The sequence below is a fragment of the Saccostrea cucullata genome, unplaced genomic scaffold (genome assembly GCF_032062105.1).
Source record: "Saccostrea cucullata isolate Sc308-1 unplaced genomic scaffold, CSIRO_AGI_Scuc_v1 ctg8656, whole genome shotgun sequence".
Taxonomy (NCBI): domain Eukaryota; kingdom Metazoa; phylum Mollusca; class Bivalvia; order Ostreida; family Ostreidae; genus Saccostrea; species Saccostrea cuccullata.
The window spans coordinates 6,840-23,945 of NW_026926422.1; the positions used below are offsets into that span (position 1 = coordinate 6,840).

The 17,106-nt window shown below is 34.1% G+C and overlaps 1 protein-coding gene and 1 pseudogene across 1 annotated transcript; one reads left to right on the forward strand and one right to left on the reverse strand.

Moving 5' to 3' along the window:
* The first annotated feature begins 8,782 nt into the window (after window positions 1-8,782).
* Window positions 8,783-11,002, forward strand: LOC134271658 (heat shock 70 kDa protein 12B-like; annotated as a pseudogene).
* Window positions 11,003-12,373: 1,371 nt separating this feature from the next.
* Window positions 12,374-16,443, reverse strand: LOC134271659 (peroxisomal sarcosine oxidase-like; the record flags this gene model as incomplete). Its single annotated transcript, XM_062753868.1, has 6 exons — window positions 12,374-12,546; window positions 12,810-12,936; window positions 14,924-15,073; window positions 15,194-15,322; window positions 15,545-15,727; window positions 16,176-16,443. Coding segments are annotated over 6 exons (1,030 nt in total), but the record flags the coding sequence as incomplete, so codon positions are not given.
* Window positions 16,444-17,106: the final 663 nt, after the last annotated feature.

Consider the following 17,106-nt stretch of genomic DNA (forward strand, 5'->3'; position numbering starts at 1 on the left):
GATAAATGTTATATCTTCAGAAATAAGGGGATTTAGATCACCAGACTTTAAAAATGTTGGGGACAATTATTTAATGAATCTCAGGTGCAAAAATGGAAAAAACGAACACCTTCAAAGGTCCTTCAAGGTATCACACCGGTAATTGACCAATCAAAATGAACTTAGTCAAATGTAGGGCCATATATATATATAATTGATTTTCTTTTCTTTTGAGACGTTTTTCTATTTTCTTTCATGCCATTTTTACAACTTAGGTACCTGTGCCTAGTAAATTTTATGTACTTTGCGAATAAATAAAGGTTTTTGACAGGAACTATTTTTTTCATGGCATAGGAGGCTACTTAAGGTAGTGCACTCGAGGTGTTTATAAACACAGTGAAAACACGTGGATTTGAGGGTAGCCGTGTTTGCAGATGGAAAAAGTCCGAAAATGCCGTGTGGGTACCCTGTTTTTTGGTGTCAGCTAATGTGACTGACAGGTAATGTTTAACACCTCCTGCTAAATATTTTTTCATGTAAACAAATACCTGATTTTTAACGATTTTTTATTCTATATAGAATTATATAGTGAAAACAATTACCGGTGTGATACCTTAACACATTAAGTGGGGGAAAACTCAACATCAGTACTGGACCTGAGAATATAGCAGGGGGGTTGGGGAGCAAAGCCCCCTGTACTGGAACTTTTAGATAAATGTTGCAAGAATTTGCATTTTGAGAGCCTACTGTATGTGTGTGTGGGAGGGGGTCTAATTAGCACAAATAAATATATTTTTAGTGTTAAATTTATATACTTAATCAGAATAATTTCTATAACTAAAAGGGGGTTTTAACTTTTTTTTTTAAAGGGGAAAGGTACTGTTTACCATGTTTACTGGTAGTTAAACAGCCAGGATAACCTAATAAGACAGTTTTACTGCATCACTAGTTTTAAATAATCTGAAAGTTATGTGGCAGAGTGTTTTTAATAAATATATAATTAATAAAGAATATTTATTTATCTCAAAGTGTTTTATAGTTATCATTATCATCATTGCACTTTTCACTTTGCATGTTACTAATTCTGACTGGCTGACCTTGTCGACCTTTGACATTACGAGTAACGGAGTTTTATTGGCCAAGGGTTTTGGCGGTACGTTTCTATTGTTCAATGTGATGTGCGGGGGTACTTCCTTCTCGCATGGACAGCCAACGATACCGGCTGTGAGAAGAGTCTGTCTCGACCATTACATATTCAACATTATACATTTGTGTTTTACAAGATTTCAATTCAGTACTATACAGATCACATACAGTAAGTCTTATCTATTTTTCTACTTTTATCTTTCTATCTTTACATAATATAATTTCTTTGATTGAAAGAGAGAACGAGTGAATTTTTAAGTTTTGAAATAAAGTTCATTGTCTCTTGTAAAGTATTATTATCAGTAATCATATTGATTATAAGCAATACTAGATATAGATGTTGTAATTTGTACAGTTTTATTATTTTATGATCAGCTATAATATTGTCTTGAGATTACGGTAATATGATTGTTGTTTTTATATAGGTTAGTTAATGTAAATTTGAACAACTTGTTACCAGCTTCTTGTAGCAGTCAGCCTAATTCCATAAATTGGGACGCTATAGGAATTTTTACTTGTTTTTACATTTTTAACATAATTTGATAAATTATCCAAACTTACGGAAATTTCTATCTAAACACGATTTTGTTAATTCTGTAAATTATAAGAGTTATTTCCCTTTTTACGCATTCATGAATTTGGAACATTTACAATCTGTTGAATCTATTTTTTTAGTAAAATCTGTGTCGATATATGAGGACTGCATTGAATATATTGTTTGATGTCATTAAGCGCTAAGCGCATGCGCAAAGTGCTTTTAGGTGGCTCGAAAATTTCCACGGTCTTTTTATCAGCCCCCCCATCGATCAAGTTTATCTTTTATCAATGCCCGCTACCGAGCCTATGTATTTTCAACATGTTTGATAAAAGAGAATATTAGGTATCCTTCGAATGATAATTCTTTTCACCGATGAATTGATAATACTATATCAACAATTTATCAAGTTCATTTTATTGTCCGTCAATTATCATACAATTTACTCTTAAAAAAAAAGATAATCATTCTGTGTACATGTGTTTTATTAAATGCTGAAATTTTCAATCCCTGGTCGGATTCTGCTCGTGTGGATTGTAAGCTGTAGGAAGCGTAATTAAAAAATGTGTAGGAAAACCCGAACCGGGTTGGAGATTTCTAAACTGAAAATTGGGATTGTATAATTTTTGAAAATGAATTGAATTCGTATTCATATGATCTAATTAAAAAAATTTTGTCTGTCATGGTCCCTTTCTCGGCAAAACAAACGTGTTTCTCCGAGCTCGCTTGGTGCGTTTGACAAAGTTTTCCATCGCACGTGTGTATAGACCAAGGCAAACCTTGCGGACACAGGTAGGGTATTGTTTGTTAGGAGACTGGGCAACCGTGATGCTATACTCAAGAAATTTACACCAGTTCCATAATCAGACAGTGCAGTTTTTTTTGAAAAAAAAATCATTAAACACTGTTAAACATGTTAAATCTAAAAGTGAATATCTTTGGATATGGGGTAACCCATGTTTATTATTGTTTAAAATAAATGTTGTATATTATGTTCGATTTTAAAATGACAAACCCCATTTCAAGGAATGATACAGCACTAAGCTTCAAATACACTGAGCAAGTTATGTAACACTTACCAAGTCGTCTAAAAATATACAACTGGAATTCCCCACCCTTGTCGGCCATTTTTAGTGTAGGAGTTATCATGAAAAGTTAATTGGAATGATATTAATTTTCATTTACAAATTGGATATATAATCGGGTCTTACTTTGAACAATTGGTACTTTTAATAAGTATGGAAAACACCAATTATGTCACAAATCTTTTTCCAGTATAATTAAAAAGTTAATACAAGTACCTTAAAAAGATTTAATGCGCACGAGAATTTAAAAGTCTCATTAAAATTTCAATGAAATTTAAAAATCAAATTGGAATCTTTTATGTCATGTACAATTTAACTAGGTTCTAAATATAGTTTGAATCTTCATTTTTATATTAATTTCCAAATTTTTTCACGCCATCTTCTGGGCCTTTATTTCAAACAAATTACATGTAAATACAAACGAGCCTTGTTATTATCACACTTGCATTATAAGGGCTATAATGATTTCACAGCATCTCATTATCCATTAGTAGCACAAATTTTAAATTGAACGCATTTATATAGATAGTCTATACTTAAATAATTTGTAGTCTTTATTTGTAAAAAAATATTTTGAAGCAAAAAATTCCTTAAAACTGAACACTTGGGTGTGTGGCTATTTCATTCCTGTCAGCATGACATGTTTTACATGATCATGATGATAGTGAAAAAAAAAAGCATTTTAAAGTATTTCCGCCAAAATGAGTCAAGGAAAATACTCTCTTTCTAAGTAGAAGAGTATTTAAATTAACATATTTACTTTAAAACAAATATTTACAAATCAGCTTCAAATATTACACGAGAAAAAGAATGGTCAAACGTTTTTAATTTTTGGTTCAAATAAATTATAATTCATGTGCATGAGAGTCAGAGATGAAGGATAAAAATTTTTTTATCAAAATGACAAAAAGACAAATGCAATATCCTTATACCCAAATTTGAATTTTAGCCAAATTTTTTTTCCAAACACCACCACTTTCCACATTTTGAAACTATACTACGGCGTATCGTGGAAAGTGGGGGGGGGGGGGGTAAACCTACGAAGATATGTTCAATGTCTATACTAAGTTCTAAACCCCCCCCCCCCCCTTTCCCACGCCTATGTAATGAAAAAGAAGTAAAGTCTTCGGGGATTTTTTTAATGTTGATAGCAACATGCTGCACGATGAGGGATTTGTATCAAAATAAATGTGAAATATTGAAAAAAAATATTGTTTTGTTATTTATGTACCATATTCAATACAAAATTTAAAAGTTCAATCAAGAGCTGATTTTTTTTAATTAAACAACTGAGTTCGCCGCCGCCGCCCCCCCCCCCCCCCCTTTACCGCTGACCCGTGAAATTTTTACATGTGCTTATTCCAATGCAATAAGGAATTTAAATTCTGATGAATTTCAAATTCAACCCATGCTTAGCGCTTTCCAGTACTTTGATTTTCTTATTGTATTTTATTTCTTATAGGGCCGATATTTTCACTTTATTGACTGTTTATATGTGGAACGAGATCCATGGCAATGAATCCATGCAACCCTATAACTGTGTTTTCTTCAATATGACACGGTCACAGTTATATCTGGCTAAAAAAGAATTCAGAAAATTCTTCAGGTGGTATACTAAAAGTAAATCCAGAGTGAGACTCAAATTAGGACCCACTGTTAAGAAACTTTTTTTCCTCTAATAAAATTTAAATTACACTTTAAAGGTTGAGGATAATTAAAGTAACTGAAACAGTATTAATTTTTTTTTTTTTTTAAAATTGTATGATGTCACATGATGAAGGTGTCAGTGAGCCCTTAAAATTTTTTCCATTAGAAAAATAAAAATCCACTTTGGTCACAATTAAATTAAATCTTAATATCCAAAATGGCTCAGTCTTCCTATCTTGCTTGTATCTTCAGTTTTGACATTTTGTTTACTTATACTTGACAAACAGAATTATCAGCTGCATTTTTTAATCTCTTTCAATTTGAAATGAGGAAGTTTAAACCCTATCTATAAATCCACATATAATATGATTATATACCTGTATGTAAACAATAGAGTGTCTGGAACAGATATCGGATATAGTCAATTACAGTTGTATATGTACACGTACACATTTAAAAACGAAAAACACTTGAAACTATGAGGGCATATCTAAAATATCAAATGTTTCTTTTTTCTTTTATTTTGCCTGTGTCAGATCAGTTTTCAAAAGTACCGGGTAATGACTGGGCTTTCAAAATTCGAATAGAATAAGAGCATGAGAAAAAACATTTTGCAAAACCTTATATCTTTGAAAATTTTTTTTATATGCAAAAAAACCTTGTCTATTAATTTGCATGCGGCCAAAGGAAATCACGATGTACAGTTAATGTGTACCGGGCAGTAGGAACTTCTTAGGTCACTGTAGCAGTGCGATACGGACTCAAACAGCACTATAACAGCTCTGTTGGCAAACTCACATGATGCATATCATATGAGTCATGGATGCAGTCAAAATTGACATATCGGCACTTGCACAGAAGTCCCAAACATATTTTTGTTAATTTAGCCCCCCCCCTTTCCCTTTGCTTTCGAGGTCTATGAGTGCAATGTGCATGACATGAAGTGACACCTCGGTCTTGCATGTCATGAGCACTTATCTAGCCCAGTAATTTTTTTGTGACCATTAAAAGCATTTCTGGTACTTTTAATCAAAGATTAAAATTTAATCTCAGTAATTTCATAAATGATCACTATAAGTATCACTAAGATTTTTGTGTTGCCATGGGTGATAACTCTCAAAAAGATGACCAAGGCTCTGAATAATTTTTATTATGTCTTTAATTTTTGAGTTTCCAGCTGAACTGGGACGAAACAAAAAATCAGTATGGTCAAGGTAGGGCTCCCAAGAGGGATTGTATAACGAAGGTAAGAGAAGATACATATACCCAATTTTCCTCTCGAGGGCCTCTTGAAAACAACAAACTTATGTAAACAAACTTAAAGGAGTATAGTTCAGACAAAGGATCCAAATCCAATGACAATATGATACTAATTGAGTCAAGTGCACATCGAATGTAAAAATTTTCCTACCTGAAGCCAAGCATCAGGAATGTTAGATCCAGAGGAAGGAGCTACGTGTAAAATCAGGTTTCCACTTGAAAAGTGCTGCGATTTGTTACCCACCATTTTGCTTCTGTAATTTAATTACATACTACATGAGACAATCCAACATAAGGGGTTGACCATTTGATTTTTAGGGGGGGGGGGCGCAAATGTTTTTTGAGTCAGATTATTTATTTTCATGTCGGTGAAGGACAGATTATAAATTTCCAGTAAGATAAGGACAGATTTTTTTTTTCTTCTTCACTAAAAAGTCTAACAACTTTACAAGCAAAAAATAAAGTAAAAAGAAAGAAAAAATCAATCGAAGTCGACAACTTAATTTTGGGGGGTGGGGTTTAGGGGACTCGGGGACAGATTATTTATTTCCAAAATCTGCTAACCCCCCTCCCCCCCAATCAAATGGCCGTCCCATGCATATATGACATATGTATGTATCTAGGTATTCAAAATACTGCTCGGGGAAATTTCCTTTAGTCAGTACACTTTGATAACTTACGTTCTGCATTCTGAAATAAGACAAGCCATGCTGTTCCGTCGCTTGCTGGCTCGGCCCGTTACACTGAAATAACCTATAAACATTCTGGGGTACCGTTGAAGGAGGGGGAGGGGAAACCCCCCCCAATCACACAGCGGGGGGCTCAGCTCCTCCCGGAGCTGGTTCATAATGTATCCCCCACTCATTGTGATGATAACCCATTTATATGAAAATCTACCCGGAAAACCCGGAGGCACAACATTTCTGAAAAGTTCAATTTTTCTACTTTCGTTTTGATTTCACAAATTTCTATTAAAAGAAATCACGTGAATAAGAATCGTCACGTGAGTTACAATGAATAAAAAATAAGTATTTCAGTTTAGCTAATAATTTATAAAATTCATTAGTAATATTTAAAAAAATGTTAAAACTTAATGTTTTTCAAAGAAATCTTGGAGCAAAATAGACCCCTTTCGTACCTGTCTACCCAAAATTTAGGAAAACACCGATTCTAAAAATATCTGTACTTTGCATGAAGCATAAAGAAAATCCAAGGTTTGTTGAAGAAAATGATATATTTTTCAAAGATAATTATTATTTCGTTTAACTAAAAAATTCATTCGATAATATCTGTCATTTAACATATTGTTTAGCGACAGCTTCAAAGCGTCCTAATTCAACTTTCGGTTTGATTCATATCATCTCAAAACATTTGTGATGAGCAAGGTGAGTTTTTATTTAACGTTAAGCATGTTACATGTAACTAAGCAAGGTGAATCATAACTGTAAAAAATATACGTACCACTGAAACAATGGCGTCGGAATCAAATTGAACGTATGTGTTTGTGTGTGTGTGGGTGGGTTCACATTTTTCAAAAACTACCACTTCTTTTACTAAACACTGCAACTGTAACGGGTCTGAGGATTAGGGGGGGGGGGGGACTAAACCTACACCCCAATTTTCAACACCTATATTATGTAAATTCTTCCCAGGTGTGGAAAAATCTGTCGTTACTGCACCTCAAGTCCAACTGAGGATGAGTTGCATTTTTTGCTAGAATGTCCACTTTATAATGACTCAAGAAGAGAGTTTTTAGATAAAATTTTAAAACCTTTCCTAATTTGATACTTCTTAGCAATGTTGACCTATTTACATGGTTATGAAGATTCTGAGTTTGTTGTTTTATTATGCCAACTTTTAAATGCAAACTTCAGTTAATAAGAGAAAACAACATAGTTCAATATAGGCATTTGCAGATATTATACATAGGCCACTTATAATGTACATTTTATACATCCTAAAAGAAGATAGCTAACTCTCTGTTCATTATACAATGTTTGTTTTGTTTCGTTATGTATAACTGATGATTTTGGACATTCTGTATGCTCCACTGTGGGCCCAAAGTGGTTGAATAAATATTCTATTATTCTAATATCTTTTGTCCCCAAAAACTGGGCTTAACCCCCCCCCCCCCCACCCTCCTACCCCATGTCCCGACGCCTATGTGAAGATGTATAAAATGCAGATGGACATCTTTGTTGAAATAGGCACGTGTCATAGTATCTTTAAAGGGGGGGGGGGGGGGGGTAAAAAGAATTGAAAACTCACTCATCGAAAAAAAAATGCAAAAAAGGAAAAATACCCTAAGGAAATTCTATTTCTTGGGGTTGAGTTCCAACCTCTATTCACAATTTTATTTATGCTTTACCAAACCACGATTCCCATGTGCACGATTGTTGACTACATGTTACGAGCTTGGAATTGTCCATCAGTTCTGGACATACACTTATGTATGTTATGGTAATTTTTCAAAATTGAGAAATAAATTCCTTATAAAACTTGCTATCAACTTTAGATTGGTCAGAGAAGGTGTTTTGGGGCATAATTTGTAGTTAAATAAGACGAAATGCATTTTTTAACCTTTTTTTCAATGGAAAAATTTGGAAAAACCAGTCATAAATATAGGAGTTTTATTCATATTCGACAAAGGGAATGTATCCAGATTTACTACAGTCTCTAAACGGTAATTTGTATGTTCATGGCCTCTTCTTTAATAATAATGATATCAAATTTAATATAGGTATCGGGATTACTTTTTACTTAAGTATATGATTTCAAATTGAATGCCATGAAAATGCCCTATTTTCTACATAATTCTGAAAAAGCCTTAAATCGGGAAAAAGAAAGATTAAAGATTTGAAAATTACATAAAGTTTTCTCTGTTTTGAGAATCATGGAATTCAGCTAGGTCCACGTAGTTCACTATCCACCATCAAGCATCAGACGATAATCGACTAAAGGGCCAATGGCGCGCGCTGCGATAATGAAACAATGGCGCAAGAACGATGACGCGACGGTTTGATAGCACGATGACGATGATGCCACACGCAGCAAGAAAAGGAAAGCGTGATGGCGATGTTCATTATCACACCATCGTAATTGCATTGTTGTTCCATGGCATTACTGTCATCGCACCATTGCTTCATGATCGTCATCGCATCAACGTATTGATAAAACCTCTTTATGGTGCGCGATATAAAACTACATGGCTCTATCCGAATTCCATATGATTCCATAGTAAGCTCTTGTTCAGTCTTGATCTGTTTGCTGCACAGATGTCAGCCTCTGGAGGTACACCATATGTTGTGGCCATTGACTTTGGAACAACCTACTCTGGCTATGCCTTTTCCATGCGTGGAAACTTCTTGAAAAACAACGAGAAGAACATCAATGAAATATATACTGTTCCTTGGAATGCTGGGGAACTACTGTCAGAAAAAACCCCCACCACTCTACTGCTCACGAAGACCAAAACTTTGACAGCTTTGGATACGAAGCTGAAAACACGTATAGCAGATTACCAGAAGAAGAAAAGAAAATATTTTTACTTTCGTGATTTAAAATGATGCTGTATGACAAAGATGGAAATCTGGTAATTTTAGAGTCTCCAATTTGCCATTAATATAATCTTACATTGTAATGAAAATATCATTGTACAATTCTTATTATTTTTATTAATTAGAAAATTTCCAGAAATACCAAACTCAAGGATATGACAGACAAAAATGTTGGCCATAGAAGTTTTTACCCACTCCATACGGTATCAAAGACCACTTTTTAAGAATTTTGAAAAACAGAATTTGGAGAAGGGCCCTTTTGCCCTTGGATAAAGAAATAACCTGGGTCTTAACCGTCCTGCTATCTGGGATGAACCTGCAAAACAGTTCATGGAAGAAGCAGCTGAAAAGGTATTTATCCGCCATTTTGTTTCAAATGTTTCTATTCTATTTAAAAAAAAACGGCTATATGTTATACGTTCTTTGTTAGGCTGGTATTTAAAAACTTCCCCATATTCTTTGGCCCCGGGTCAGCCCTTATTGAAAGTTTACCTATAGAAAAAGGCGGAGATTGTCTCGTGCGATGCAGCCTGGCAGAAGGTTCATTGTCTTGGACGGTGGAGGTATAGATGTACCAATGCTTTTATCTGATACCTGGAAGTTTTCATTTAATGACTTTATACCTTAGATGAAATTTTAATTAACATAGAGAATTTTTGAAGATCTAGTCCATTTGAATTTTTGATAACATATTTCAGGTGGTACTAAGTATGGCGATACAGGAAGAACAGACGATGGAAAACTCAAAGAAATTGACCGCGCTCAGGGTGGTGACTGGGGCGGGTTTTGAACGCCCAGTTCAAAGAAATGCTGGAGGAGATTGTTTCTAAACCGATCTTTGAGGCTTTCCGTATGAAATTTACTGGAGATTACATAGATTTATTCCGATTTTTTAAAAGTAAAAAGAGAGAAAAATCTACGGGTAAAAAATGGCATGCAATTCCACAGTCTTACTGAATATATCGGATGAAGATATTAAAATTTTTAACAAGGGATAAAGGTTTGGGCGATAACGTAACATGGAAAAGGGATAAAATTTTTATTGAACGAACGAAATATGAAGGATTCTTTAATCACGTTATCAACAAGATTGTCCTTAAAGTTGAGGAAATGTTGTTATCGGGAAAACCCGCAAGGAACCGACGTAATTCTTATGGTTGGGGGGTTTTTAGTGGGTTCTACAAGGGGGAACAGAATCATTCCCATCTTGTAAAGTGGTGATTCCCCCAATGTGGTTTGGCGGTTCTGAAAGGGGCCGTTATATTTGGTCACGATCCCAAAATGATTGCCGCCAGGTGGTCAAGTATACTTACGGAGTTAAAACCAACACAACCTTCATTGAAGGCACACATCCTGAATCAAGGAGAAAGATCATGAACGGAAAAGTTTATTGCAAAGACAAGTTCGATTTCACTAGAAAAAGGGGGATACAATCCATTTTGGTCAGAGCACAGACAAAACGTACAACCCAATTTATGAAGACCAAACTGCTGTCGACTTCAGAGTCTTCAGTGTACCCATGGGATCCCAAATATATCGATGACGAGGGGTGTACGGAAATCGGTTCCTTGACTGTTCCTATGCTTGACACTAGGGGAGGAACCAGTAGGAAGGTCAGGGCCAAATTCCACTTTGGGGGAACTAAACTTACTGTTGAGGGCATTGATGAAAGGTCTAAAGAGCCAGTGGATATAAAATTTGACTTTCTGGAGGGCTCTAATAACACTAGACTATTTTGTGGATTTGAAATATGGCATATGTTTATTTTTTATAAAAATTATATTGCTCAATAACTAATACCGGTAGTCGGTGTTTTAAATTTGTCCTTTATTCATATGGATCGAAATTTTCTATGCAATGCTTAATCCACTGAAATTTTTATAAGACTTATTCATGTTATTGCATTAGTATGTGAGTTGTTTTTATATTCCAGTGCTTTATCTAAAAAAATAATTTATGACTTGTTCTTATATTGCTTTCTTGGTGGATCCTTAACTAGTATCTACAAACTTGACTGTATGATAATTTATTTTAAATTTTATCTACCGATTATCCACAAAATTTGTAATACGGTTGTAATAGATTGGGCAACATACGTGAAATCCCTATAAATACTCTCTTCATACATGTATCAAACGATATTGTTTTTGAGGTCAGTATGATAATTTGTTCACCTGAAGAGCATTCACCAAGCTCGAAGAACTGAGTTCCTTAATATTTTTTCTACTTTTAAAATTTATGTCAGTTCCTTTGTACCAAAGCAATTGCAAATTTAAGGTCTTTGACATAATATGCTCCATAAAAATATATGTTTCAGCAAACATTTCATTCTTGATGTTGTGTGAATTTGAGGAACAAATGCAACAAACGTCGGATATGCTATACAAGTACCCATTTTGCACTATGAAAATCTCACTGGCACGGAGCAGAATATGAACCAAATAATAAAGTTAAATGACAACAGTTCTAACTCTCAAACCCCCCCCCCCCCTCGTTTTTTTCTAGCTTTATCTGTTACATGTAGTCTTAGAGCTCATATTTACACTCAATTATTAATGCACTTATGACTCCCCATACAGGTCCGTGGGAAGAAATTTTTTTTTTTGGGGGGGGGGGGGGGCAAGCCATATTTTTTCAGTTGGAGGCACTATCATCTACCAAATATTCCTCTACAAGAAAAAAAGAAACAAAGGCCATCAGACGTTTTTATTGAAGGGGCTCTAGCATGTAGTAGCTATGTTTTCTACAGTATACTACATAAACAATCATTAGAATTGAGAAAGAAAAGGTCCACATCGATGTAACATTTGGGGAATAAAATTTTATATGGATTTTGTATTTTAAAATTTCATTGTTCTTTTTGTTTTGTTTTTTTTATGATATATTGCTTGACCCATATGGGTGTATTATGCAATAAAGATTATTATATATCGGCAAAATTAGGGGGGGGGGGGGGGTGTTAATTACATATATGTAATTGAATTTAAAGAAATTAAGAGCTACATGTAGTAATCAAAAACTTGGCATCTTCATTCAATCCGATAAATTTATGTTTTTTATTAATGTAAAATTCTATACTAACGATCGCGTCATCAAATCAACACAATAACTGTGGATAGCATGTGACCTGTGCGTATACATGTTGATTTTTGATATGCATAATTTTATTCATTAAAGTTAATAATATTGGGCAGCGGTAGTTTTTTGCTCCGTCCTATAACTGGTGTTTGGGAAAAATTTTGGGTCCGACATCGTGACAAATCGTAGGAGGGTTTCTTGTTGAGGACAAGTTCCGTCAGTACTTTACCAATAACGGGGGCCAGCTTAAATCCATGACCTGTTTTAAAAGACATGGTTGAAACATGAATTTAAACAATTTTCCAGTTTTTTAAGAAATTGTTATGTGAATTACTTGCAATTACTTGCATATCTTTCATTCCTATTTTATTTTACATTTACATTCTCTTGACGAAAAAGTTTCAGTAAAGGTACAAGTAATTCTAATGCTAATTTTTTAAATACAATATTTAAAAAAATATATATCATGCTATTATAATTACAATATTTCAATCATTAATTATTATAAATAACTTTGTATACATAACTTAACACACTCGAAGTCTTGAAACAGTATAAAAGATATTTTATTTCCAGAAAATCCAGCTCCTATGATTATGTTTTTCCACTTGGGATGGTTGTCTAATATAAACTGCCTGTCTGGAGTCATCTATAAAGTAGAGTGATTGAAAACAGAAAAGGTAGAGAAATTTATACGAGGGCTCTTCAATAAATAATGTCCTCGGTGCTCAGAAAAAAGCAAAAGACGCTTTTCAATGATTTAGTCTTAATAATTTAACTTAATATTATCTTTCAATTAAAACCAATGTCGATAAAAATTTTTATCCAACTTCTGATTGTTTTTAGAACGCATTTTTGGGTATGATCATTAGTATACTGGAAAATGGCAGATCTTATGATTTCCTTGACTAGTTTCTTCGTTCTGAAAGGTGTTTTTTTCAAGTTTGGAAAATGAAACAAGTCAAAAGTCGAAAGATCTGACGAATATTGTTAGTGTGAAAAAAAAAATCTGTTTCACTTTCTGTTTATCCCAAAAACCCCTTTACACTTCATGGTGTGCGGGTTTGGACGCTGTTATAAAGAAATTTAATGTAGTGGAATCCTGATTCTGGTTCCTTCCTCTCATTAACCTTTCCATGCTTTCGATTTTTTTTTTTTTTCAAAAACTTTGCTATCTAGACTCTTACAGAAATTAAACTGCCTCCCCGAATACGAATTTGAACAAGACAACTAATATTTTAGAAAATTGCATATAAATCTGTCTTTGTGCTCTTGCAATTCTTTGCTCCTATCAGACCTTTGCTGCTTTTGTCAAGTACATCTTATTGTAAATTTTTGTTTCGAGGGTTTTAAGCAATAGATTCAAGTTTCATTATCTGTTTGAATTTCAAACAAACCTGGATAACCACAAGTTTTCATTTTTAAAAAAATTTGTTTAGTATTCTTACACGCTGTCGTTTTGACTCATTTTTCAAAACATAGGATGACCTTTGAGTATTAAGCTTTTTAATGTCAAACGTTTCTTTAAAACAGTGTGAACTACTCCCGAAATGATGTCTATCAAAGCTATGTGTCTTAAAGTCAAAATCAGTGATTATTTGTTGAAAATTTGCAAACATTACATGAGTTGTTATATTTTTTGTTGGCAAGGACGGTACCCATTTTGATGCCCACTATATAATTTTTTATCATTTAAATCCACCTGCTCATTTGTCTATAAAACAGACTGTTACAGACATTGGTTGCCGTAAATGTTACATATTTCAGTGAATAATTCATTGGGATTCTTAACGAGTTTTACAGGAGCTTGAATGAAGCGTTTGATTTCACTCTAGTTACTGATTCTTTACCATTCATTTTACATGCAGTGTCTGGAATAGCCCTTATTTTCCAGCTTCTCACAATGAAACTATGTGATGAAAAGTGGTCACATAAATTTGTTATAAATTCATTAAAGATTCCATAATGCGAAAAAGTCAAGCTTAATGTCATATGTTACATTTTATCTGTATTGTATGTCATACATTTCAGGACATTATTTATTGAACAGCCCTTGTATATAAAATAATTTTCCCTTTCCTAATCTTGATTGTCTCACTAAAGTATCATACAATATTATATAAAGTATAAAGTATAATACCGGTGACGGTGGGGGAAAACGTTACTTATTCAAAGGCTGGAACATATGATTACTAGCTCCCATTCTGTTCTCTGTGGACCCCTAAAACAGTACTAATGATAGTATGCTTATTTGCATTAGAGATGCCTATCAACATTATTAAGTAAAAATTATTTTCATTTTGCATTGAAATGTTTTCTATTACAGTTTTATCAATATGTTTAGAAGGGGGAATAAAATCATGAAATCACCCGTAGTTTGAACATAGGTATGACAAATTTATTTGAATCAATGTTTCCTATGGGCTATACGAGTTACCAGCATCTTGGCATTCAGCTAGTGACACTGGTGAGGTTGAATTTGTCGCACCAAGACACGAAGCAGGAGAAAATGGTCCTGCATTTATCAATTTAGATTTGCAACAGTAAATTTGTATATTTTTAAAATTGGTATTTTTTCTCATTTCAATAGAATTTCATTACATGGGTAATTCATGTCGAGTTTTGTCCCTACTTACCGTATATATGCATGTTTCGGTCACCGAGGGAGCCGTTTCCAGTCCCGGAAGGTGTTCAGACACGTACTTCCGGACTGTCTCAGTGACGTCATCTGTATTCACTGCGTCCCTGTCATCGGGATCTATCTCCGGTCCATCGTGAAGACAGGCCTGAAAGTGCATTTATTTGGAAAATGCTTCACATTTGATGAATGAAACTAACAATAATATTCGGTCCAAATTTTTAAAAAATTCTGTAATCGCATTTTGATAATTTCCTAAATCTAATACCTTGACGTGTCCCGGATATTCAAAGCATGGCATAGCGTATACTTTTCCATACATGAAGGTTGGGAACTTTTGCATTGAATATTGACCTCTCCATTTCTCTTTCCAGTAATGCACGGAGATCCGTATCACCTAGCAAACATCACAAAGAGTGTCAATATTTTAAGGTCTAATTTCGTTTCAGCGGAAGATCGTCCAATTTCATAAGGAATACCTATAACTATTTTAGGGTCTTCCGCTCCAGTGGAGGATCTTCTAGTTTCTTAATAGTAAGTCAGTTATTAATATTAAAAATATTTATTTATGAGCGAGAATATGATTTTGAATTTCTTGTTTATAAATTTAAAAAACTACCTTCAGTGGAAGACGAAGACCCAGAGATGACAAAAACTTGTGTGCCCATGGGCCAACCGTAACTATCACGTGACGAGCCTGGTACCTCGATTTGGAGGTTTTTACGGTTATAATGTCTCCAGGAATTATTTGAAATACCTGTTCTCCGTCGTTTATTGTTCCCCCGTGACGTTTAAACACTTCCTGTGGGACGAAATGGAAAACAAGTTACACATTTTTTTAATAAAGTAATGGGGCATTGGATGATTAACAAATAGATATCCTTAAAATTTTTGAAAAATCTACATTAATGTACAAATTTACAAAGTACATGTACATTATGCCTTTCTAACAAAGAGGTTATGAAAATAGTTTGGCATTTCTTTCTGATCAGAGTAGAAATCAAATGTTTTCTTACAATTATACTTTTCATTTTCCTTTTCAAATATTTTATGATAAAAAAAAGTGCATGTAATTTTATAACGTTGTACAGATCTACATGTACAATGTATTTATGTACAACTTTGGTAAAAAGTACAATTTGTAAGTTGACATCGCAAGCGTTGTTATACTTTAGAAAGAAGAGAGAGAGAGAAAGAAGAAGAAAATTATGGATTGATCAGTTTCAAAGATTTTTTTTCTCCAAACACACCTGGAATGCATACAGCGCCTTATTCGCCTTCAGTATCCCCCCGCTGTGGTCAAGAACTCCGATAGCCCCCGTAGGAACGTTGATCATTGGATACTTACGATGGAGTTCATTGTGACTGATGACGTCATGTTCAACCCCATGCGTTCTCAAAGACGTTATTGTATCTTTGATAAAAGGGTCGTCAGGGGTACCAGCAGACAGATATCCACAATTTCTGAGAATTAAGTGACCATAAATTGAAGTGAAGAAGTTATTCTCAAAGACAGATCTGTTGATCGATCACCAGTGAGCTACAGATCTGCAGCTACGACAAAAATTTGCGATATATTGCAGTATTTTGAACTGTGTTGCGGTATGTATTGCAATATTTTCAATGTAATTTAAATGGCATTTTCTTACTCTATTTACTCTAATTTACATGCAGAATGTACATATCTATCATAAGTAACCAACACGGAAAAAAAATTGTTGATTTCATTTAAGTTATGCTCTGACATGTGCTGACATGAACTCTTAAAAAGGCATCATTTTTCATCTTTGTACGACTTACTACATTCCTGTGCGCCTTTGTCCGCCATATTTCATCGATTCCGCCATATTTAATTGAAAATTTTTGGTCACCTGTACCTGCTATATAAAGCCTTCTACAATTGTTTCACTTGAGTGATTTTCTAGCCTGGCTGTCGACATGTACACATCTCCGATAGCATAGTTTTTAGAAGTCCATAAACTGACCAAATACATGTTTGAAAAGTAAAAATTCAACAAAAACTAGAACTATACCGAGAATTAAATTATTTTTGAATGCATTTGCTGCAATATAGAAAATACACAACACGGAATCCATTCATGTACAGCAAAAATCCATGCAGGTCGAGAAAACGCGTCAAACGCAGTGATAAAAACATTTACCTGAATACTGCTATCGTTA